Source organism: Lissotriton helveticus, chromosome 1_1 (assembly GCF_964261635.1).
Source record: "Lissotriton helveticus chromosome 1_1, aLisHel1.1, whole genome shotgun sequence".
NCBI classification, from domain to species: domain Eukaryota; kingdom Metazoa; phylum Chordata; class Amphibia; order Caudata; family Salamandridae; genus Lissotriton; species Lissotriton helveticus.
Genome location: NC_136057.1, coordinates 1768896078 through 1768920805, shown reverse-complemented (window position 1 = coordinate 1768920805; position 24728 = coordinate 1768896078). Strand labels below are relative to the sequence as shown.

The following is a 24728-nucleotide window of genomic DNA, read 5'->3' as shown; positions in this document are numbered from 1 at the left end:
GTGGTAGCAGTCTTGCCCTGGTGGAGTGAACCATTTGACCTTCTGGAGCCTGCTTCTTAGCCAATGCTTAGCAGATCTTATTGCAGAGGACTTTCCTTTGAGAGGTGGTCTGTTTTTGCACCTCCTCGCCCTTCTTCATCTCAAGAGAACCCCTCAAAGAACTAATGGACCACTCAGTGTTCTTTGGTACAATCAATGTAAAAACTGACTGCCCCCTTGGAGTTTAAACAATGGAGGGATAAGGCTGAGCAAAAAAAGGTTGAGGTGATGGCTGTCCAACATGAAAGGGCGTCACCACTTTTGGTAGGAAAGCAGCTCAAGTCCTTAACACCAGTTAGAATGGAAAAAGGTAGTATAGGGCGGCTGGTCCGAAAGTGCCTGAAGTTAACTCATCTGGAGTGCAGATGTTTGAACCACAAGAAAAATGCTACTTCCCAGTATGCATCTGTTCTTGGCATGTAGAGCTGCAGAGTTACACACTGTGCATAGACCGCCACCTAGTGTTGGTCCCGGATGTTTGCAGTTTGTTTTTGTCGGGAAAAGTTCTTTGGAAGTCACAAGATAGGTGACTCCTCCTTTGGACCACATTGCGCATGGGCATCGGCTCCATCCTCAGATTGTTTTTCGTCATTAGGGAAATGATGGAGCTTTGCAAGAAAAGCAAGGATGTCCATGTAAGCTGTATCTAATTAAGATAATACTGGAACAGATAAGGGTAGCCGGGGAGGCAGGTGGGCATGTATAACTCTGCAGCTCTACATGCCAAGAACAGATGCATACTGGTAAGTAGCATTATCCGTTTGAGGCATATGAGCTGCAGATTACACACTGTGCATAGATTGTATAGCAGTACCCACTCTTAGCGGCGACCACCCCTATCTGTTGCAGTAGTTTGAAATAGTGTTTTGAGAACAGACTGGTCCACATTAGCTTGTTGTTTGGTTTGCACATCTACACAATAGTGTTTTGTGAATGTGTGCATTGTAGACCATGTAGCTGCTCTGCAGATGTCATCTAGGGGAATGTTCCCTAAAAATGCCATTAAAGCCCCTATTTTCCTTGTAGAGTGGGCTTTAGGAGGAAAAGATAACGTTCTTTTAGCTTTGTGGTAGCAAATCTGTATGCATTTGACAATCCATCTAGCTATCCCAGATTTTGATATGAGATTTCCCTTATGTGATGGTGAGAAAGACACAAAAAGTTGTTTGGTCTTACGTGTTCTCTCGATGTAGTATAGCAATGCTCTTTTGACATCTAGGGTATGAAGAGCTCTTTCTGCTACCGTTTGTGGCTGCGAGAAGAAAACGGGCAGTTCCACAGATTGATTAAGGTGGAAGGGAGAAATTACTTTGGGCAGGAATTTCGGATTAGTAGGGAGAACGACCTTATTATGATGCATTTGCAAGAAAGATTCTTGAATGGTTAGTGCTTGTAGTTCACTAACTCTCCGCAGAGATGTAATAGCTACTAGGAACGCAACCTTCCATGTTAAAAATTGTAGTTCACATTTATGTAAGGGTTCGAAGGGAGGTCCCATTAGCCGTGTGAGAATTTTTTTTAAATTCCACACAGGTGAAGGTGGTACTCTGGGAGGAATTCTCTTAAGGCCTTCCATAAAGGCTTTAATAGCAGGCACTCTGAACGCTGGGTCGGGGTGCCTGATCTCTTCACGGTTCTGTGTTAAAAGGTGTGGAGACCGGTATAATTTTTGGTGCGGTTCTACAGGCAGTTGTAGCAGAGTGGTGTACCACGGCTGTCTGGCCCACGTTGGAGCAACTAGGATGAGGGTCAAAGAATGCTGCTGTAGTTTGCTTACTACTAGTGGCATGAGTGGTAGAGGTGGAAAAGCATATGCAAATCTGTTTGACCAGTTCATCCATATCGCATTGCCTTTGGACAGTGGATGTGGATATCTGGTGGCGAAGCTTGGGCATTTGGCGTTTTCGTGGGTGGCAAAGAAGTCTATATGAGGTTGTCCCCACATCTGAAAGAATGTTTGAGGTACTTGCGTATGAAGTTCCCACTGGTGGGTCTGTTGTGTCTGACGACTTAACAGATCTGCTATGGCATTTTGTACTCCTGGGACATGCTGGGCTAGAAGGAATATGTTTTGAGGTATAGCCGACCGCTACATCTCCTGTGCTAGTTGAGAGAGTTGCAGGGAGTGTGTTCCACCCCGTTTCTGCATGTAATACATGGCTCTCATGTTGTCCGTGCGGACTAACACAGCCTTGTTTGATACTTGCTTTTGGAAAACTTTTAGTGCTAGGAATATAGCTTTTAACTTCAAGTGATTGATATGGAGTAACTTTTGTTGTGGTGTCCACCTGCCTTGCATGGTGTGTTGCAGTAGGTGGCCCCCCAGCAGGAGTGTGATGCGTCCGCTATCAAGACTATTTGAGGAACTGGCTCTAGGAACAGTCGCCCTTTGGAATGGTTTTTGGTGTTCCACCACTGCAGAGAGCGATGAGTCCGACCGTCTACCAACACAAGGTCTGTTAATTGACCTTGAGCCTGGTTCCATTGACGTGATAAGCACTCTTGAAGAGGACGCATTTGAAGTCTTGCAAGGGGCACTATGAAAATGCAAGAGGCCATCATCCCTTTGAGTTGCATGAACACTCTTGGTGGAAGTGAGTGCTGTGGCTGAAACTTTGTGAGAAGGGTTTGCATGCTGGCTATCCTTACTGGAGTTGGATAAGCTAGCGCTGTTGAGGTGTTTATTGTGGCACCGAGGTACTGTTGTACTTTGGATGGTTGCAGATGAGACTTGGTGTGGTTTATTGTGAACCCTAAGGTGTGGAGCAGTTGGATGGTGGCATGGGTGTGTTCCACACACTGTTTCTTTGAGCTGGCTTTTATGAGCCAGTCGCCGAGGTACGGGAAGACATGGATGTGTTGTCTTCGTAAATGTGCCGCCACTACTGCTAGGCACTTGGTGAATACATTTGGTGTGGTTGTGACTCCGAATGGGAGTACTTTGAATTGATAGTGCTGCCCGTCTATTACAAATCTGAGATACTTCCTGTGAGCTTTGTGAATGGGAATGTGGAAGTATGCGTCCTTGAGATCTAGAGTAGCAAGGAAGTCGTTGTGTAACAGGAGAGGAAGGACTTGTTGAAGTGTGACCATGTGAAAATGGTCTGACTGTATGTGTATGTTTAGGGGTCTGAGGTCTAGAATAGGCCTTAGAGAGCCGTCTTTCTTTGGGATAAGAAAGTATAGTTAGTAAACTCCCTTGTTTTTTTGGTGCAGAGGAACTGGCTCTATTGCACTTTTGTCTAGCAAGGATAGTACTTCTTGCTTTAGCAGTGATAGATGCTCTTGTGACAATGGAGGCTGTTTTGGTGGTATGTTTGGAGGGGTAGATGTTAGTTCTAGACATTAACATGATTGAATAATTTGCCACACCCACCTGTCTGATGTGATTTTGGTCCAGGCAGGAAGGAAATGTTGTTGTCTTCCCCCCACAGGAATGGAATGGTGGGGGGGAAGCGGAGTAAAGTTATTGGGTAGGGGTGGAGGCAGAGCGGGAGTTGTTGGTTTTGCCTCTGCCCTTGTTGTTGTTACCCCTATAACCCCCTCTTTGGTAGCCCTTAGTTAATGTGGATTGACTAGGGTTTTATAGGAAGTGGAGGGGCTGTCGGAGGCGTAGCCTCTTGTGTTGCCTCTATATGATGAGCGACGAAAAGAACGTCTGGGAGCTTGCAATTGCAAGGCTCCCATAGATTTAGCTGTGTCTGTGTCTTTTTTCATTTTCTCTAAAGATACATCGACATTAGGGCCAAATAGGTGTTGCTCATCAAATGGCTGATTGAGGATGGAATTTTGCAATTCAGGTTTGAAACCTGAAATACGTAGCCAGGCATGCCGACGCAGAAGGACACTAGTATTAATAGCCCTTGAGGCAGTATCTGCGGCATCTAGGGCACAACAAATGGAAGTATTGGTGATATTTGTACCTTCCTGTATGAGTTCATGGGCCCGGTTTTTATATTTATCTGGTAGATGCTGCATTATGGATTCTAGTTCATCATAATGTGCCCTGTCATATCTTGCCAATAGCGCTTGAGTATTGGCAAGGCGCCATATGTTAGCTGCCTGTGACGCTGTGCGCTTACCAGAGGGGTCAAGGAGTTTAGATTCCTTATCTGGTGGTGAGGCCTCACCTGATGTTTGTGAATTAGCACGTTTACGTGCATTAGATACTACTAAAGAATCTAGTGGTTCTGGACCTCTAATGTAAACTGGATCTGTAGGGGCAGCTTTGTATTTTTTCTCAATGCGAGGGTTGAGGACTCGAACCCTGACAGGATCTTTAAATACCTCTGTTGCGTCCTTAATGACCCCTTTAAGCATTGGCAAAATGGCAGTGGACCTTTGTGTAGTATCAAAAGTGTCCAATAAGAAATCTTCCTCCACAGCATCGGTGTGCAAGTCAACCCCATGGTACTGGGCAGCTCTCTGGACTAGTAGGTTAAAACATAGTGTTCTCTGGTGGGGGAGGCCTGGAAGGATATACATCGTCTTGAGGGACGTAAGGCACATCAGGGGTGTTATAATCATCCCATGGATTAGGTGACTGAACGGGGGACTATTGGTCCCTACTGGGTCATGTGCACCCCCACCTGTGTCATCAGAGTCTGTATTTACATCATCATCTGGATTGGTGGATGGTGTAGGCGAATGATGTGGTGGAAGAGGTGTAGGAGGAGGAACAGTATGGGGAGGTGATGGAGAAGGGACCCTTAATGGAGAGGTTGCAATGTCTCTTTTCTTTTTTGGAAGAGGAGGAGTTGCAGGCGCTTCTAGTGGTCTTTTCTTGGCGCTAAGAGCTAGTTAGCCAGTCTTAGGATCCTTTACAAGAGTCTTTTGAGTAGGATCTGGTGTAAAAAGCTCTTCGTTGTAGGGCAGATCCTTCGGCGTTTAAGTTTTCGGTTCCGGAGGTTTTTTTGGCACCGACTCGGTAGCTGGTCTAGGGTCTTTTGGCTTGAAACTATGACCTTTCGAAATTTCTTTTACTGGAATGTGTTTTTTCGGTTCTGGGTGTTTTTTCAGCTCCGAAGTGTGTGAGCGGGACCGTTAGGCGTTTTTTTACTCGGCTCAGAGTGCGGTTTTGGCATCGATGAGCCGGTGCCAGTCTTCGGTGCAGAGTGCTTGGGTGTTGGAGCAGCGGTCGGCGTGGCTGAGGAAGATGGCTTCTTTTTCGGTGTCGATATATGATCGGCACCGGGAATAGGCGGACTTGAGCCCGAGCCGCCTGAAGGCTTAGTAGGCTTCTTTGCCGGGCCCGAAGGCAGGGCGTGGGAAGCAGTCTCTCGGTGTGCCCCCGGGCCCGAAGAAGAGGGTGTGACCGAAGCCTTTTTTGAGGGTGTCGAGGAAGGGTGAGGTCGACGTTCTTACTTACGACCCGTTGAGCTGGAGTGATGTCCTCGACGTCTGAGTCTTCGGCATCAGAGGAGCTGGCACTTTCTTCAGCCCGCTGGTGTTCTGGCACGTCGATGCCCTCTTCAAAGATGTCGTCGGAGATCGAAGCTGACGAGCGAGCCATGGTTCTTCGAGTTAGTCGGTCCCGAATTGTCTTCTTGGAGCGGAAAGAGGCACAAGCGGAACAGTCTTTGGCCTGGTGCTCCGATGAGAGGTGAAGGTTGCACGCCTCATGTAGATCTGTGTGGGGAAACCTCGACCCACATTGAGGACACTTCTTGAATGGCGTCCTCTCCATGAGCCAGAGAGTAAGGCCCAGGTAGGCCTGAAGGCCTTCGTCGACGACCGGAATCGAAGACTTTGAAGTGGTGAAGAATCGCGTAGATGGGGAGTGCGATCAAAACAAAACCATTGAACTGGGTGAGGATTGAGCGCCGAAGGAAATAAGGTTCCAAACTGGAGCACAGGAAACAAATCCGAGCCCGATGGCGGAAAAAAACAATCTGAGGATGGAGCCGATGTTATGTTATGTTATGTTAAATGGTTTTTTTGTAGAGCGCACGGCTACTCAAAAAGAGTGTCCCGGCGCTTTTAATTGAAGAAGGCTGCAGTAAACTAACATAACACATTAAAAGAGAAAAAGACACCAAAGTAAAAAAAACAGCACACAAAGAAGGCCTACTGGACAAACAGCCAGGTCTTAAGGTCCTTTCTAAAGGCTAATACGCCAGTGGCTCCCCGGAGGGAAAGGGGCAAAGAATTCCATAATTGGGGCACCAATAATCCAAAGGAGCGACCTCCCAGACGTGCTCTCTTCACTCGTGGGAAAGTAGCCAGAAATAAGGATTCTGACCTCAGGGAGCGAGCTGGTTGGTAAAAAGTCAGTCTCCTCTGGAGATACTTCGCTCCCGACGCATGGAGGGCCTTATATGTCAAAGTCAGAGCCTTGAAGGCGATCCGCTTACGGATTGGGAGCCAATGCAAGGTCTGGAGCAAACCCGCAGCACTGGTACGCCTGTTCACTCCGTAAATCGCTCTTGCCGCAGCATTCTGTACAACCTGTAGCCGCTGTAACAGGTACTCTGGCAGGCCCAGGTATAGAATGTTCGAATAATCCAACCTGGAGCCTATCAGGGCCTGTACAGTCAGCTTCCGGTGCTCCTCCGATAACAGGGGAAGAAACCTCCGAAGCATCCTAAGGAGGCCAAAGCACGTGCCCGACACCCCCAGAATCTGGGCTTTCATTGTCAGCCCCGTGTCCATCTTAACACCCAAGTTTTTAGCCATTTGGGATGAACACGTAGGGGGGAACATGTCGATAGGCCACCAGGCCTGCCAGTCTGGCTCCGTGTCGCACCCAAAGAAGAGTATCTCGGACTTGTCGGAATTGCACTTGAGGCTGTGCAGTTGGAACCATTGAAACACAGCCCCAAGGCAATCCCGGATACTCTCCCCTTCAAAATCTCCTCCTCTCTTACACAAGAAGAGGAGCTGGGTATCGTCGGCATAAGATACGATCCGGGCCCCAAACGACTCCGCCAATGCCGCCAAAGGGGTCATGAAGATATTAAAGAGGGTCGGGCTCAAAATAGAGCCCTGAGGGACCCCAACTCCCAGAGGAGGCATCATGGCGGAATCTGGCGAGGCCCAGACCGTTTGCCGGCGGCCGGCTAGAAAGGAAGAAAACCAGCTGAACACCGCTCCCCGAAGTCCTATCTCATAGAGTCTTGTGAGAAGACCATCATGGGGAACGGTGTCAAAGGCCGCCGACAAATCCAACATCACCAGCATGGCTTTACCCCCTGAATCCAAGATCTCCTTGATTGTTTCGGAGACCTCGAGGAGCGCGGTCTCCGTGCTAAGATTAGGGCGAAAACCTGACTGGGTGGCATGCAGAATCTCGTTCGCCTCTAGAAAATTGGAAAGCACCGTCTGCACGTGCTTTTCGACAATTTTCGAAAGAGCCGGCAGCAGAGAGATAGGCCGATAGTTAGCAGGGGCCTTAGGGTCCAGACCAGGCTTTTTGAGCAGCGGGATGACCATTGCCTGCTTCCAAGCCTGTGGGACCACTCCCTGGCTCAATGAGAGATTTAGCAGCGGATTGACCAAAGGATTGATCACATCAGCCAGTTTCGCCAGTATCTTAGCAGGGCAAGGATCCAGGGGCGAGCCAGATTTCAAGTTGGCAATGAGTGCTAAAGAGGCGGGCTCCGATATGGATGGAAAAACGCCCAGTATCAGACCTGGCAAGGCCGGGGGCGGTCGGATGGCCTCAGTGGCAATCCGCTCCGCGGATGTAGCCGATGGAAAGGAGGCCTGTATAAGTTGGATCTTGCTCGTGAAAAAACCGGCAAGATCCGCCGCCCAGGAGTCAGAGGGCCTCTCCTCAGCGATGTTTATCCGTGGAGATGTAAATTCCCTGACTATAGAGAAAATCTCCTTGCAGGACCATGCGCAATGTGGTCCAAAGGAGGAATCATCTATCTCGTGACTTCCAAAGAACGTTTCAGGACAAAAACAAACTGCAAACATCCGGGCCCAACACTAGGTGGCGATCTATGCACAGTGTGTAATTTGCAGCTCCTATGCCTCGAACAGACCATTTATAACGTGAGGAGACGCAATGGACAACTGTATTGGTTGAAAGGGGTACATAACAGAAAAGTGAGAACTAGATTTAAGTCCTACTGTGGCATCATGAACTGCTTGGACTGAAACATATACTTTAATGAAATGCATCAAAAGTGGGGATTCGAACAAAGTTGGTAGGTCTGGCAAGGGTAAAAACAGGTAACCCGTAACTGCACCCATAGGAAGACCTTGCTGGCAAAAAACAAATGAAACAACAACACTTATGACGGTTTTGCCTGCAACAGGTCAAACTAGTGGGTACTGCCCCAGGTGACACCCTTGCCATAGGGCCCTGCATGCACACATTTTGTGGAAGGACATCTGGCTGCCAGGATGAAATCAACTACCTTGAGAGCAAAGTCAAAGGAGATCTACTGTCACCACTAAATCTCCACACATTGTGGTACAGGTTGCGCAGGCTCAGGTGCAAGACTCTGTCCTACTGCTACGACAGGATGCCCTCCCCAACTTATTGCAGGATGGTTGCTCAATTCCAGATGTTTCCGGGTACCATACACCCCAGGCCCTATCCAGAGCCACTAGAGTGGTTTGGGCTTGGTTGTTCCTGAACTTCTTCAGTACTCGAAGCACGAGGGGTAGCAGCAGAAGGTCATAGAGGAGTTGCATGATCGACTCTAGACAGAAGGAGTCTCAGAGAGAGCTTTTGTGGGAAACTATAGCTTGCAATAGTACTGACATTGAACATTCTCGTGAGTGGCAAAGAGCTTGAGCAAGGGTTCTCCACATTGTTGGAAGATACCCTGTGCACCTGTGGGTGTAACTGCCATTCAAGATCCGCTAGGTACCACTGAATGAGTTTGTCTGCCCCGGCATTTAAAAACCATGCCAAGTGCTATACCACAAGAGACAATTCAGATGTATGCAGAGGTGCAAGGCCTCTTGGTACAGGGCCCAGGACCCACCCATCCCTGCTTGCTACAGTACAACATAGCGGTGTTGGTGTCAGTGGGGAACCTGCATCAGCCATCCCTTCATGAAGGGCAAGATGTTGAACACCAAGCGAATCACCTGCAACTCCAGCAAATTGGTGTAGAAGTGGGTTTCCACCGGACACTGGAGTCATTGATCTCCACCGTTCCTAGTCAGCCTCCCCAACACAGCAGCAACACATCCATCTCTACTGTCAACTATGGGTGGGGTAGGGAGAGGTGAGCTGCTGTTGGTCCAATTGCGGTCAAGCAGCCACTACTGCAGATCTTTTGCTGTCTCCTTCGTCACATGGATGGAATCTGACATTTTCCCTTGGTTCTGGGCCTATGGAGACTTCGGATCCCACTACAAAGCTTGCAAGTGTCATCTAGCATGGTCGGCGAAAAGAATGCAGGAGATTAGTTGGCCAAGAAGCCTCACAGCCGTCCGCACTGAGACTCAAGACAGAGGATGAAACATCAGGAATATATCACAAATGTCGTAGACTTATTGCTCCACAACAAAGCTCAAAAAGCGCAATGTATCCAGGATGGCTTTGATGGTGGGGAATTTCTGCGAAGGAGTTAGGTGTGACTTCAGCAGCTTGATTGATAAGCCCGATGATGTCAAGAGGTTCATAACCTAGAGGTGGTCCAGGATGGACTGTGGCAAGCCCGGCATCAACAGCCATTCATTGAAGACTGGGAAGACTGGTACCACTGACCTCTGAAGATGGGCAGTAACCATCACCGCCTTTGAGAATACCAGATGGTCACTGGTGAGGGTGAAATGGAACACAAACGGAAAGTGCTCATGGTCCATCATGAGTAGTGTCCGTGATCTTCAGGATGAGGATATGAAAATAACCGTCCTGCAGGACTATCTTTAATTTTTCACTGTGCAGGGAGGTGTTGAGAGCGCACAGATCTAGAATAGGGCACACGCCTCTGTACACAGACATAGCACGAATAACACCAAACCCCGCTTCTGAGTCCAATACAATCTCTTTGGCTCATTTGGCCAAAAGAGCTTGCACTTACTGACATAAGTTGGACAGTTGGTCCTTCGACATGCATTCCAATGTAGGTAGCATGTGCAGTGGGAAGAAAAGAAATGGGAAGGTGTAGCACTATCAGACGTATTTTTGGGATGCAATATACTGCCAGCCCTACAGAAGTAGCTGATCCGGCCTCCTACCAGATGGAACAATGGATGTACTAAATGGGTTTTGAGGTTTTTGCTGGAGTGGCGGAGGATTGGAAGGTAAGCTGCCTCTCAAGGTTAGTGCGTTGTCCGTTACACTCATGGCCCAGACATTGAGAGGACCGGTTGTGCAGCGAGTGGAGCCTTACTTTCTCTATATGCCAACCCCCTGTCATATACCCTAAATGGCCTGGCTTTTCTTAAAACACTTTAGGGCAGTCAGTCTTTTTACCAAACAGGATGAAGACATTGAAAGGCATGTCCATTAAGGGCGCCTGGATGTCCACAGAGAAGTACATGGACCTCATCCTTGTGAGACGTCGAAGCACCACACTGGTTCCCATAGCCCTTCCTAGACAAGGTCCAGGTAGTTGGAAAATGTGGTTGTATCCCTAACGCATTGAATTCTTTCGGCACACACGTTGCATGGGACCAGTCACCATGTCCCAAAGTGCAAGGATGCAGTGAACGAGCTGACATCTTGCATTAACTGATCTCAAGGCAAGGCTGGCAAAAGGAAACACGCTTATCAAAAGTATCCAGATGTTTTGACTTGTTGTCAAGGAAGTGGTTAGGAAGGCTTTAAGATTTACTCTGCTGGTGGACTTGACTGTTGATATGGGAGCTAGAGCATTGCTTAGCCCAAGTGGCCAGCAGTGTGTCAGTGATGGCTTCGCTGAAGGACAAAAGAGGTTTAATTTGGTGCCTGGCTGGACTGCAGTACCTCTGTCCGCTCATTCATTTTTATCCCCATAGTGGGGAAGAGGAGATCAAGGACAACAGCAGCCCAAAGACATGCCACAGGGAGCCGGAAGCGTGCCAAAGATATGCAGCATGGCCTATAGAAAGGCTTCAAACTGCTGTGACAGCTTATCTTTTTTCTTTGTCTTACCTAAAGATTTCGACCTTGAGAAGATTGGACTTCATGACCAGGAGTGGGTCTGTGATCTTTACTTCAACTTGGGTCAGATCTGGTGTGAAGCCTTCCGGTGCTTTACCACGTACAGCTTCACTTCACATTCTTGGATAGCCTTGGAGTCGTATGTCAAAACCAAGCACCGGAGGAACACCTTCTGAGGATCTGTCTCAGACATCTGCTTACTACACTCCTTCAAGTTTTTAATCCTGTAGTTTTAGAGGGTGACATGTCTATAGGACACTGAAAATCTCTCCACCTATTGAAGAAATAAGGAGTGACAATCCGGATCGGTGTCTGTAGCTGCGGAAAGAAAGGGACTGGCATCATAGCACATGGGTGGCACTAATATGCAGTTCAGTGTATCACTTCCTGAGCGGAACGGCGTCCACAGTGAGTTCCCTGGTGCCATCTACCAGCACACACAAGCACTGCTTTTTATAAGTATACTCAGAAATAATTTTTTATCACAGAGAAGCATGTAATACTAAATAATGCATACTGCAGTGAAGTTCATAAATGTGAGCTCGATAGCGATAAGGCATAAGACCTACTGCCACCAACATTCCTCTGCACCTGCACTACAAGATGGAAGTAGCCAATCAATATAAATGTGCCAATTCAAATCACTTTCAGTGTATTAACAACCGGCTGGCGTTTTGTTCTCGGGGCCGGGGGGAGTGTGGTTGTCCAGAGACATGCCTCCCCTCACCGGGGCCAGCGCTGAACACTCGCCTTGAGCACAATTTCCACTCATAATCAGAGACTTGTGGATTCAGTTACACTAAAAGGTGCTGGACACACTGCCCATTTTAGAGCCGAGTAGGCCGACAGCATTAGGGCTGAGGGAATAATTGTTTGAGGTGGTAGTGAGGGTCTGTATCCTATCTTCGGTGTGTCTGGTTTTGCAATTTATCATGATTGTGCGCATTTTGTTGACATGGGTAGGCAACTGCAACGGGGCTGCAAGAAAGTGTTTAGCTTTCATCTTCATCTTCAGATGAAAATAAGGCTTCTTTGGGTTACAGACTATGTATGGATTGGATGATATGAAGCAGACATGAAGTGTAGTTTGAACTTAAAAAATGCAATGTATTTGCAGCTAAAACAATAAGCTGTGCTGAACAGAACTTGGCACAAATATTGATAAAGCTAAGTGACGTGCCTGCCTCTGCCAAGGAAAGGAGTTTGCATCCTGCGAGATGGTCTGTCTTACCTCTTCGATTGTAGCAGTCCTCTGCATAACAACTGTGTGGGTTCCTGCCCCGTGGTCCAGGTGTCCTTCGAGGCGGAAGTATCTGACTGGGAAGAACGACTGTATTGCAAATGTAGCACGGACAAGGCACACCCATCTGTGTAAATCCTCTGAAAAAACACAGGACAATTTGAAGTGAAGTAAGCAGGCAAACATCCCATCATTTCGAGGCAGACTGCTATTTATGTGTATACACACACGTTCAGGAACTGGTATAGCTAAGAACAAAATATCTTAAACTACAAGAGAAGTAAAAAAAAGGCTGTTTTAGCAACCTCTCCATTCACTACATCAATACAAATATCTTGTCAGTGGTAAGATGTGTTCTTTCAGGAACGGCTTATATAAACAGCAGCATCAGAGCAGAAGTGTACGAAGGGCTTAAGTCACTTTCTACATCAGATATTTTCTTTCAGTCTGTGGTGTCTTCCAAGCACCTCAACGATGCCAGCACACAGGACCGCATAATGAAAACAGACACTAGAAGTCGCTGAATACAAAGTATGCCTACAGTGACAAGGCACCTGTTGCAGTCTCTGTGCCTGGTTGGCCTGCTTATTCTGTCACAATCCTACTTTTTTCATCCCAGCTCTCCCTTCATTCAAAACTGGTTGAAAATTGCAAGGTTGAAGCAGTAACAATAGTTAAAAATAAAGAATAATCCTGTCACTTGACAGAATATAGTAGCCTTCCATGTCCCATGGATCCTCTGTGCATGTGAGCTGCACCCCTCACTAATGTGTGATTGACCACCACACCAAATTCCTGCATTTGCTGATGAAGTGGGTGGCTGCCTGATATCATGAAGAAGAGAGGGCAAGGACAAGTGTTTCGTAATCATCTAGAAGATACTTTTTTCTCAACCTTCTGTCCAAGTGGAGCAAATTCCAATTTTATGTCTCTAATGCTAAGAGTGGAGAAGAGTGTTTAACTGTCCATGCAGCAAGTTGTGCACACATTTATGGCCACTACCAGCACCTTTTTGAAATGAGATTAGGGCTCAAGAAGCATACCAAGTGGCTGCCCCAGAATTTGTGCAATGTAGAGGTATCTTCATAGCTCCACTGCTGCTGCCATTGGTCTGGTGAAATGAATATGAAGTCTCTAAGAAGGCTCAAGTCTTTAGAAGTCACAGAACTTTGAAATGCAGAAGGGCGCTGCTTTTTTGTTTATATAAAGACCACCATAGGCCACACAGAGGGTCAAAACATTAAAAGGTTTTCTCCACTCTTTCCAGGTAAATGTTTAGAGCTCTAAAGATGTATAATGTGTGCCATTTTGGCAGCTGGTGTTTAAGCTAAGATATAGGACAATACTCCTTTGAGCTAAATGTAACTCAGTTAGACTCTTTAGAATATAAAAGAATTTCCCAAAAACAAAGGTGACATCAGTTTTACAAGGTATGTGTATGGGTAAGGCCAAGATGAGATCATGTTCCACTAGCATTTCTAGAAGGACAACACTGTAAAAGGATAATGTTACTTACCCAGTAAGCATCTGTTATTAGCATGCAGAACTGTAAATTCACAAGTTTGCATACTCCTGCCATCTAGTGTTGGGTCCAGATGTTTACAAGTTGGTTTTCTTTGAAGAAGTCTTTCCAGTCACGAGGTAAGGTAACTCCTCCTTTCAGTGATTGTTGCATGGGCATTGACTCCATTGTTCGATTGTTTTACCGCAAGAGGGTGAGAATAGAGTAAGTGACTGTAGTGAACAGATGTCTATGCGTAGATAATGTGAATAATGAGAACTGCAACAACTACAGATGCCCAGGGAGGGGGGTAGGCGCATGTGAATCTACAGATCTACATGCCAAGAACAGATGCTTACTGGGTAGGTAACATTATCCGTTGGCGGGATGTGTGCTGTAGAGACACATGCTTTGCATAGACTATATAGTAGCATTCTCCCAAAAGGCTGGTTAACTAGTAGATGTTGCAGTTGTCTGTAAAAAAGTTTTTAGCACTGCCTGCCCTACATTGGCTAGTTTGCGTGCTAGTACATCCACAGAAGAGTGTTAGGTAAATGTATGGTGCAGACCATGTTGCTGCTTTACAAATGTCAGCTACAGGAATGTTACCGAAAAAGGCCATAGATGCCCCTATTTTGTGAGTGGAATGCGCTCTAGGGGGTATAGATAAAGTTCTTTTGGCTTTTGCGTCGCAAGTTGGAATGCACTTTACAATCCGTCTTGAAATGCCAGATTTAGAAATAGGATTGCCGTTGTGAGGTGGTGCAAACTAAATAAACATTTGCTTTGTTTTATGAAAATCTCTTGTTCTTTCAATATAATACAATAAAGCTCTTTTGAACTCAAGTGTGTGAAGAGCTCGTTCTGCTACTGAATAAGGTTGAGGAAAAAACACAGGAAACTCAACTGATTGGTTTCTTCTAAAGTTAATGCCTGTAGCTCACCAACTCTCCTTAATGAAGTGATTGCAATGAGGAATGCAACCTTCCAAGAGAGAAAATGTAAAGTACACTTGTGTAGTGGTTCAAAGGTCGGGCCCATAAGTCTTGTAAGTACAACATTAAGATTCCACACTAGTGCCAGAGGAATTCTTGGTGGTATAACTCTTTTTAGGCCCTCTATAAATGCTTTGATAACAGAAACTTTGAACAGACGAATGTTGCCTGTTTTTCAAATATGCAGCTACTGCTACAAGGTGCACCCTAATAGATGTATAAGCTAGCCCACAATGCTGTAGGTTCAAAAGGTAACAGATAATGTTCTGAACAGAAGCATCTAGAGGTAGAATTTTGTTGTTGCAGTAAACAATTATTCGTTTCCATTTTGCAGCATAGCAAGCTCTGGTAGTAGGTTTTCTTACTTCTTTCAGAATAGTCAAAGTCTGGTGGTAAATTTAAATATCCAAACTCTATGAGTTTAGGAGTCAAATTGATCTCCTTGGGATTTGGATGCTTGATTTCTCCATGGTTCTGAGAGAGGAGATTGGAGGTGAGATGTAGTTTTTGATGTGGAACTACGAGAGCTCTAACAGGGTGGTGCACCATAGTTGACAGACCCATGAGGGAGCTACCAAAATCAGTGCAAGTGATATTTGCCTGAGTTTCGGAACCAGAAATGGAAGGAGTGGGAGAGGCAGAGAAGAATAGGCAAATATACCTGACCAATTCATCCATAGGGCATTGCCTTTGGAGGGAGGGTGTGGGAACCTGGAGGCGAAGTTTGGGGATTGTGCGTTGTCTACTATGGCGAACAGATCTATTTGTGGGTATCCACATTGTTGAAAGTATGGCAGGAGAACTTGGGGATGTAGTTCCCACTTGTGTATTTGCGGTCTCCTTCTGCTGAGGAGGTTGGCAATTTGATTGTTCACACCCGGGAAGTGTTCTGCCAGAAGGGGAATCCTGTGATGGATTGCCCATTTCCAAATTGTCCGAGTCAGGCATGACAGTTGGAGAGTGTGTGTCCCACCTTGTTTTTGTACATAGAACATTGCTGTCATATTGTCTGTGCGGACTGGGACAACTTTGACTGTGAGATTAGACTGAAAAGCTTTCAGTGCTAGAAACACTGTTAGAAGCTCTAAATAGTCTGTGTTTGTCATCCCAGAGACCTTGGATTGCATAATGATGGAGATGTGCACCCCAACCGGTGAAAGATGCATCTGCTGTTAGCACGACTTGTGGAACAGGGTTGATGAAAGGCATTGCTTTTGATACACTTTGTGGGTTCCGCAAGCCTTCTTCTTGTCTGCGTGTTTTGAAGACACTTTTGGTGTGTGCTGGCTTTGATGCGCTAGTTGTTGAGGTTGGGGGAAGACATGAATTTGTTGTCTTCTGAGATGAGCTGCTACCACTGCTAGGTACTTTGAACTAATAGTGTTTGTCTGCTTTCACAAATCTGAGATATTTGCAATAAGCTGGATGAATGGGAATGTGAAAATGCGTGTCTTTTAAGTCCAATGTGGACAATAAAATCGCCTTGCTGTAGGAGAGGAAGAACCTGTTGAAGAGTTACCGTACGGAAATGTTCTGACAGTATGTAGTGGTTTCATTCTCTGAGATCCAAAATTGGCCTTAAGAAGTCGTCCTTTTTGGGAATTTGAAAATAAAGAGAGTAAGCCCCTGAACCTTGATACTGAAATGGAACTAGTTCTATGTCTCCCTTTTGTAAGAGAGATTGCAAATCTTGTATGAGTACCTGCAAATGGTCTGACAACAATTTGTGAATGTGAGGTGTAATGGTTGGTGGTTTGGAGGTGAGCTCCAGGCAATAACCATGTTGGATAGGGTCTAGCACCCTTTTGTCAGTTGTTATAGATTGCCAAATGGGGAGAAACTGTTGGAAGTCTTTCTCAGTCAGGTGCTGAGTGATCAGGGGGAAGTATTGGCAAGTCACTGTTTACTAGGGGAAGGGGTGTTACGTGGTGTGGAGCCTTTACCCCTGCCTTTGGAGTAGATTCCTCCATATCCTCCTCTCTAGAAAGCTCTAGAGGAAAAGGGTTGATTGTTGCCTTTGTAAGAGGAAGCATTTGGGTCCGAGGATGTTGTTGTGGACCCTGCTCTGTAAAATGAGCTGCAAAAGGAGCCTCTATTTAAAGGGGACTGGAGCGCTCCCATGGATTTGCCACTTCAGTGTCCTTTTCTATCTTTTATAAGGATTGGTCGACTACAGGCCCTTGTCAAATGGGTTGTTCAAAATGGACTGTTGAACCTCAGGCTTAAACCCCGAGATCCTAAGCCATGAATGCCTTCTGATGAGAATGCTGGTATTAATCTCCCTATCTGCAGTGTCAGCTGCATCTAAAGCACATCTTATTGAGGAGTTAGAGACTAGTTTCCCCTCTTCGACTAACTGCTGTGCATTAGTTTTATGTGTGTCTGGGAGATATTGGAGCAGTTGCTCCATCTCATCCCAGTGTGCCCTATCATACATAGCTAGTAGGCCCTGTGTTTTTGCAATGCACCAGTGATTAGCAGCTTGAACAGATGCCTGTTTACCAGAGGCCCCTATAGGTTTGGATTCTTTATCTGGGGAGGTGCACCCCCAGCGGTTTGAGAGTTAGCTCTTTTGTGAGCATTGGACACTACTAGGGAGTCCCTTAATAAGCACAGGATCTGATGGTGAGGCTTTATATTTTTTTTATCTACCCTTGGAGTTGAAATACGTGCTCTGACAGGTTCTTTAAAGATATCATCTGCATGTCTCGTCATGCCTTTAAGCATAGGGAGTGTTTGACTTGACCTATGTGTGGACTCAAGTGTTTCAAATAGAAAGTCCTCTTCTAATGTTTCTTTATGTAATGGTACCCCATGACAATCTGCTGCTCTGGCAATGAGCTGTTGATAAGCCATATTATCATCTGGTGGTGATGGGTTTGCAGGATAAAGGTCTGGCTCATTGTCTACTAGAGGGTCAATGGTGTAATCATTCCATGGGTCTGCAGTCAAATGAGTATCATCATCACCTTGATCCACATCTGGATCTATATGCTGAGATCCCTCAGCATATAGATGGATGTGTAATGGATCTTCAATTATTAATTGTGGAGAAGATGGAGGTGGCGAGAGTTATGGGGCAGGATTAACAGGGCTAGTAGTCATGTCCTTCTTCGTCTTTAAGGGAATCTTATCAGACGTCTCCTCTGCAGGAAGCTTGTGTTTTGTTGGATTTTTAGCTAAAATATGTCCAGTATCATGATTAATATACATTTTCTTTTGTTTGGGATCCAATTTGGCCTCATAAACGTCTAAAATTGGTTCTGGAGGCTTCGGCGTCGAAATAGACTTGTCTTTAGAATGTTTCGGCTCCGAAGCGTCTTTGTATTTCAAAGTGGAGGGTTTCGGCTCCGTAGCATGTTTGTCTTTCGTAGTGGGGGTTTCAGCTTTGCCCTTGGATCCTGATGATTTCAGATCCAAATAGAATTTCGGGCGACTCCGTCACAAGCCAGAAGGCCTGACGGTTTGTTTTGGTGCCGAGCCGGGAGGCAGGGCGTTGGAAACATTGTCTCAGTGTCGACCTTGGCCACAAGGCAGAGGTGGTGCCGTAGCCTTATGAGTTTTAGAAGAGAATTTAGGGGGCTAGGGGTCTTTGCTACTCATGGCACTCTGTCCCGGAAGCATATCTTTGGACTCCAGATTGACCTTGAGCTCGGAATCTGACTCTGGAATGGAGAGGGCCTTGTCTTCTGTGGTGGACGCTGCGATCTGGTCTTGGTCGGCTTCTTCTCCGAAGATATCCAGAGTGTGTTGGATGCTTTTGGTGCTGCATCTCACATCATCAACCCGACGATCGCGTAGTCTCTTCTTAGACCAAAACGGCTTACAAGTGTCGCAATCTTCCTTCTTGTGCTCCGGAGAGAGGCACAAGTTACAAACTCTATGTAGGTTGGTGCGAAGGTACTGGAGTCTGGTCCATCGGCAGAAGGCTGCCCGACGAGGCAAGGGCTGACGGCCGCCCGTGAGGATTTTGATCGAAAATGGTGAGTTTGTCAAGCGATCCGATACATGGAGAACAGGGCAGCGCATACGGAAACAATACAGTTGAGGGTAGAGTGGATTACACACCAAGGGAAAAGCGAAGAAAGGTTTTCAAACCGGGCGCAGCAGTACATGTCCGAACCGATGGGAGAAATAACAATGGAGTCTATGTCCATGTCAGACTGACAACCACCACTGCAGATTCTGAGCTTTCTCCCTTGAGACCTGAATGGGCTTAGTGAGGCATCACTGTTGATGAGCTCACAGAAATATGAGGAACCACTGCAGGTATCACATGTGTCACTAGGCATTGTGAATGAGTAGAATGCACAAGGCAAAGAGGCTAAGAACTCGAAGGGTCATTCTCACCGGGATCCAGGAGTGATTCTAAACCATTGGGATAATACCCTAAATCTCCATGACTGGCTGAGGTTGAGGAAACCCCTTGGCCACCATTGTGTAAAGAATCGCCCAAATGAACGGAAGTCTCTGTGTATGGCTCAGGTTGGACTTTGGGTCTTTGATGGTGAAACCCAACAATGTTAAATGTTCGTCCACAGGAAGTTGGTCACAATGGACTGTGGAGAACCTGCCTTCAACAGCCAGTCATCGCTGTGAGGCAGTATATGTACTCCCGACTTCCAAAGATGGGCCGAGACACCGGAGGTAAGACCAGAGGATACATTATCAAATTGAAAGTGTTCCTGGTCTTTCTTGAACTGCAGGCCGTATATATGGAAATATGCATCCTGCAAGTCCTAGGTCTAGGGCGGAAACAATCTGAGTTAGCGTCATCATTTTTAATTTTTCCTTCTGCAGAAAGGAATTCAACAAGTCAGGATACAGACTAGCCCCGAGTCCAACACTGTTTTCTAGGACGAGGAAATTGCATGAATAGTATTCCCCTTCTTTCTCAGAGTCCGGGATACATTTAAAGTTATGCTTGGAATTTAAAAGAATGACCTCCTGCATCAGAGTTGTCAAGTGCTCCTCCAAATTTGTGTCTGGATTTGAAAAAAAGGTAGGGTGAAGAGAAAATGAAGGGCAGGGGTTAACCCCTTTGAACAATCTACAAGACCCATTTGTCCCACATAATTTATCTCCAGCCGGCACCAAAATGGCTTGAAACGATTCATTGACATCTGTAGCCCAGAAAGGACTGGACTGTCTGCTGTACCTCTGATCAGGAAAGCTGATGTTGGCTATAGGCTAGCCTCCGGAAGTAAACATTTTTTCTTGTTTTTTTGATTATTGCTTGAACACTACTGCTTACGGTCAGGTCTTGTTTCCAAGAGGCAAGGGCGTGATTGTGCAGGGACTGGAGTTGTGTGATCAATCTTGCACACCAAAGTTGTCCCTGACAGATTTCAGCAAGTCGAAACTGCTGAACTTTATGTGAGAAAATTGCATGGAAAATGGCAAAACAAGCAGAATTCGTTGAGTTAAACCCTGAATCTGCATTTTAAGCATCATTACAAAGTAACAAATTTGGAACCAGAGAGATCTATCCCAGGATACTGAGCTACTGGTTGCAGTAAATGCCTCACCACCATCAGGTGAAAGTATAAACAGAGCCTTAGACTGCTGCCTGGCTTTAAAAGCCTGTGAAGGTTAACAGATCAAAATCCATTATAGTGGAGAAGCCAGACCTTTCCTTAAGACCGTAGAAACAATAGCTAGATGAGTGGGTTTCAGTGCAAGGGCTTATCCTCTCAATTTTGTATCTAGCCACAAAGGATACTTTGCTCTGAATGGAGTCTACTCCAAACTGCTAGAGACGTAAGCAATATGACAATTGTAGGTTTTACTGGATGAGAGAGCTCAACTCGGAAGAAAATCTTAGAAGATTTAGATTTAGAAAGTGGAAACAAGTTCAATGTATCCGTATACTTCAGCCTCACGGTATGGAAACACTAAAACAATACCAATGAACTAGCTCAGGATTTGACTCTACAGAATCTTTATCTGTTAGCTTCTTTGGTGCGAACAAATACATAGTGGGATCTTACCATCAACACATTTTTAATTTCTATTAGACCTGTATCAGAGTTACAACATGGCTAGAACCATGAGAGAAACTTTATCACTGTAGGTAAGGTGAGCTCACTGCATCCGCAACAGAAGTGGTTAATGGCATACGCTGTGTAATAAAGGTCATCAACTGCTGTAGGTCCACATGATGTGGTCCTCTAACCACCCACTACAATGACTGCAGAGTAGGTCCAATGAGTTTTGCAATGTATGAGGAGATTTGCCCACATCTGAGGTTATAGTTCGGTTATAAATGACCAGGCACAAATCACCCCAGGGTTTACTGTTTACACCTGGGCAATGTTGACAGTATCGTGGAACTCACAACAAGAGAGAAAGCAGCAAATATGGTAGAGGGATAGATCAGGGCCAGCTCCTGGATGGCCTCCATCTTTGACTATGATCTTTGATTTGAACCATGTCATATCTGGAAGTGAAACTAATCTTAGAAGCGGATATCGCTGCATCCAGAACTTGTTGACTGGACTGCAACTTCATCCATGTACAAGCCCGAACTGGTAATAGAATGAATCACAACATGAAGGAGACATTCCTGACGAAATATTACACAAACGAAGGATCAATTACATGACTGAGTACTTGCTGGCTGTGTACTCAAATTTCCAGATGGGTTACCTGAACATTCGGTGGCAGGAAGGACAGTGGAATTCTGCAATGCCCCACGTCTTAGCCACTGGAACTGGGTCGTATTTCTTTCCGCATTTCCGGCACTTGGATACCTACAAGAGGACGAGCATACACAAATATGACTCGGGGAAAATAACCTAAACTTGCTGAGCTGTCAAAATGTTCACTTTTTTTGTCATGTTCGATCATTTATTTCAGTTTTACTGTTTCCATGGCATGAAGTGTTACAGAAAAAAATGTTTTTAACTTGCACAATGTTGATTGAGAGCATCAAACTTCTTAGATGCTTACCGTGCCTGGGTTATTTAATCCCAGGCACCAGCATGACTGCTGGAGATCACACATTAGTTCTTAAGTAAAAGTAAAGCTCACTTTGTGTGAGAATATTGTGCATATAAAAAATCTGAAATAAAAAAACGTTTGGGGGGGAAATTATTACTGCAACGCTGGGTACCCTATTTCACAAAGCAATGAAGTAGGGACTGGCTAGGGTTATGTAAAATTTGGAAAGGCAGCACCTTTAAGAGCAGTCTTAGTTAAAAGCAATCTCGATTGAAACACTATCACCAGATGAATAATGGAGAGAACAGCACAATGGTTGTTTTGCATGTGCATTGGTTTACGGCATACAATGGAGCACAGTCCGCAAACATCTGACCACACATTTTGTGCATTGTTTTTATGTACTGGCAAGGTGAAAAAGGCGTTACTAGTAACAACAAAAACTTCCCTTTTCAATTAAAACCTAGATTTATTTTCTTTAAAACCGGTAGAAATGTAACCCAGTGAATAATTCAAGACAAAAAAAAATCAAAATGTATTATGCTTTACAAACTAATCATTATGATAAACTGGGACGAAACATCTTAAAAACAAACTATTCTCATGAAAAAAACCGAAAAGTAAACAGTCCTTTAGCCAAATAAAGTGAATAAATATGAATCTACAATCATTTTGAATCTTTTATTATTTTTCCTATTCCTTTTTACACATGATTAAAACAATTGAGTACATACAAAACACGATTGTGCAGTTACTACAAGGGTTACAATTTCAAATTTTAACTCCTACATCAAATATTCAGCAAACCTAAAAATATATTTTATAATTTCATACAGTTCTCATAGTTTTTTTTTTTTAAAGGGAGATGAAGAAAAGATCAATAACAGTTTTTATATTAAATGTATTCCTTTGAGCCTACTATGCTCAACTTAATGTATCTGTCCAGGTAAAAAAGGTGTGCACCATTCACTGGCAACAAATGCAAAGATTTACATACTGACCAAGTGAATCATGGTTTCCTAAAATAATCCCCCTCCCGTCACAATAACAGGGTGACCTCAGGTCGTTATGAAAAGTTGCATTTCTTGGATTTTGTGTGCTTGCCTAATGCACTGTGTGTGTTGTCGTTTGCTTTCATTTATCTAATTCAATAACGCACCAGAAATCAATGATTGGTAGGTGGAAAGTTCAGGACCGTACACAGTGTCCGCTAGGATCTGAAGCGTGGTTGTCATCTTATACAAGAAAGGGATGCCAATCTACCTCTCAGGGACCTCTCTGTCTACCTCTTGCTTCAGTCAATTGGTCTCTGCCTGCTCTTCTCTGTCACTACTTTAACTTTAATGAGCAGCATAGATTAGTTGTTGGCCTTATTACCTGCTTCCTTTCCGGGACTCTCCGCCACCACATGTTGTCACAGGTCGGACAGGCAAACTGCTTATCGTTGGAAGGGATCCAGTTCTTATTGGCGTTGTTAAACATACGCAAGTTCTTCTCAGTTAGCGGAAGACTCTTTAGTGCTGCAACAATTTCCTACGGTTCAAGCAACAGTGTTATAAATGTTAGGTCTAGAGGTCTCTCAGAATAGTTATACAACTATGCACAAGCAGCAGGGATTGCTCGATGGAGTTGCATACAGTTTGAAGTCCACTTTCCCTGTCAAATCCCCAGCTTCCACGCCAATCACTCACTATCTTTGCCTTTCAACCTGTACACTGTGTGCTGCTGTCTTTTGGCTAGGTTTGCGCTGTACACAGATTCCATACATACCTAAAGAATGCAAAGTACAAATGCACTGCTTCTAGTCTTGAAAATGATTGGTGCAAATGAAGCATGTACAGTCACTGAGATTGGTCTGTGTATTATTGGAAGTAGTGAAGTTAGAAAAAGCAAGTTAAAAAGCATTCTTTATTGCGGGCACACTCCAATAAGCATGGAGGCACTGACACATACATCCCTGAAACATTAGATATCAGACATCATGTAGACCATTAGTTTAGACATACAGAGGATTATGAGAATACTTTCTGGCTTACCTGTATATTCTTGTCATTATCAATCTTTATAGGATTCTGGAAGGAGATGAGAATACTCAATATGTCAGATACAAGAAACTACACTTAAAGTGACACAAGTAGGGGCGATACAAAAGACCCCAAAAAGCAATTATGGTTAGGACACACACTGCTCCTTAATGGTTTGTGACACAACAGAATCTACAATTCACAAAAAATAATATCAAGAAAGGACTGCATGCGTTGATCAGTCCGTGCTTTAGAGCTGCTGCTTCTTCCTTGTTTTTAGGTGGGGAAGAGGGTGGGAAGGGAACTGACAATTTCCTTTAGTGCATTATCCTTGCAGGCTGTTGCTTGGTTGGGGAGTAGTGGAAGTCATTAATGTGTGGTGTAACAGAAGGAATTTTCTACATTATGAACTGGTTGTTGTTGCTCTTAGAACTGCTGTGTTTGGCTAGCTGAAGGAGAGGCCAGCGCCAAACCAGAGTGGGAGATTTTTAAAAAACTTTTCTCAAAATGAGGACATTAGAGCTACTCTTTATTCAGTCAAAAGGTAGGACAGCCAACGTAGGCCTCGTTGGCAGAATCATGTATTTGAGGTATTTACTGGGGTATTCAGTCGGAAACATGTATACTTTATACTGACGAAAATATGGCTGGAAAATAGTTTTTTCTCTGATGCCCCTGGTTGTTATGAAGCCTGAGAAGTATCTGCGTAATGCTAGCAGATCCAAAATCCTGCAAGCTTTTTTGCCAGGGGACGGCATTAAGATAAAAAAGAGCAGGAACAACAGAGAAGAGAACGGAGGAGTGCAGCAGTTGTTATATTTGGTGGATAGGGAAGCCAACAAGACCAATCCTGACTAGCTGGCTCCAGTGAGGGAGGAACTACAAGATCCATTGGAGAGCCATCTCTGGGGCTTCCGCACATATCTCCAAGGAA

The 24728-nt window shown here is 45.1% G+C and overlaps 1 protein-coding gene across 1 annotated transcript in view; it reads right to left on the bottom strand.

Moving 5' to 3' along the window:
* SHFL (shiftless antiviral inhibitor of ribosomal frameshifting) overlaps positions 1–24728 on the bottom strand; it is a 282766-nt gene that overhangs the window by 4619 nt on the left and 253419 nt on the right. Inside the window, exons 5-8 of the mRNA XM_078640058.1 lie at positions 23807–23842; positions 23148–23303; positions 21477–21580; positions 12324–12472 (exon numbers count right to left, since the gene is read on the bottom strand). Coding sequence (XP_078496184.1) covers positions 12324–12472; positions 21477–21580; positions 23148–23303; positions 23807–23842 — 445 coding nt within the window. The remainder of the gene's footprint in view (positions 1–12323; positions 12473–21476; positions 21581–23147; positions 23304–23806; positions 23843–24728) is intronic.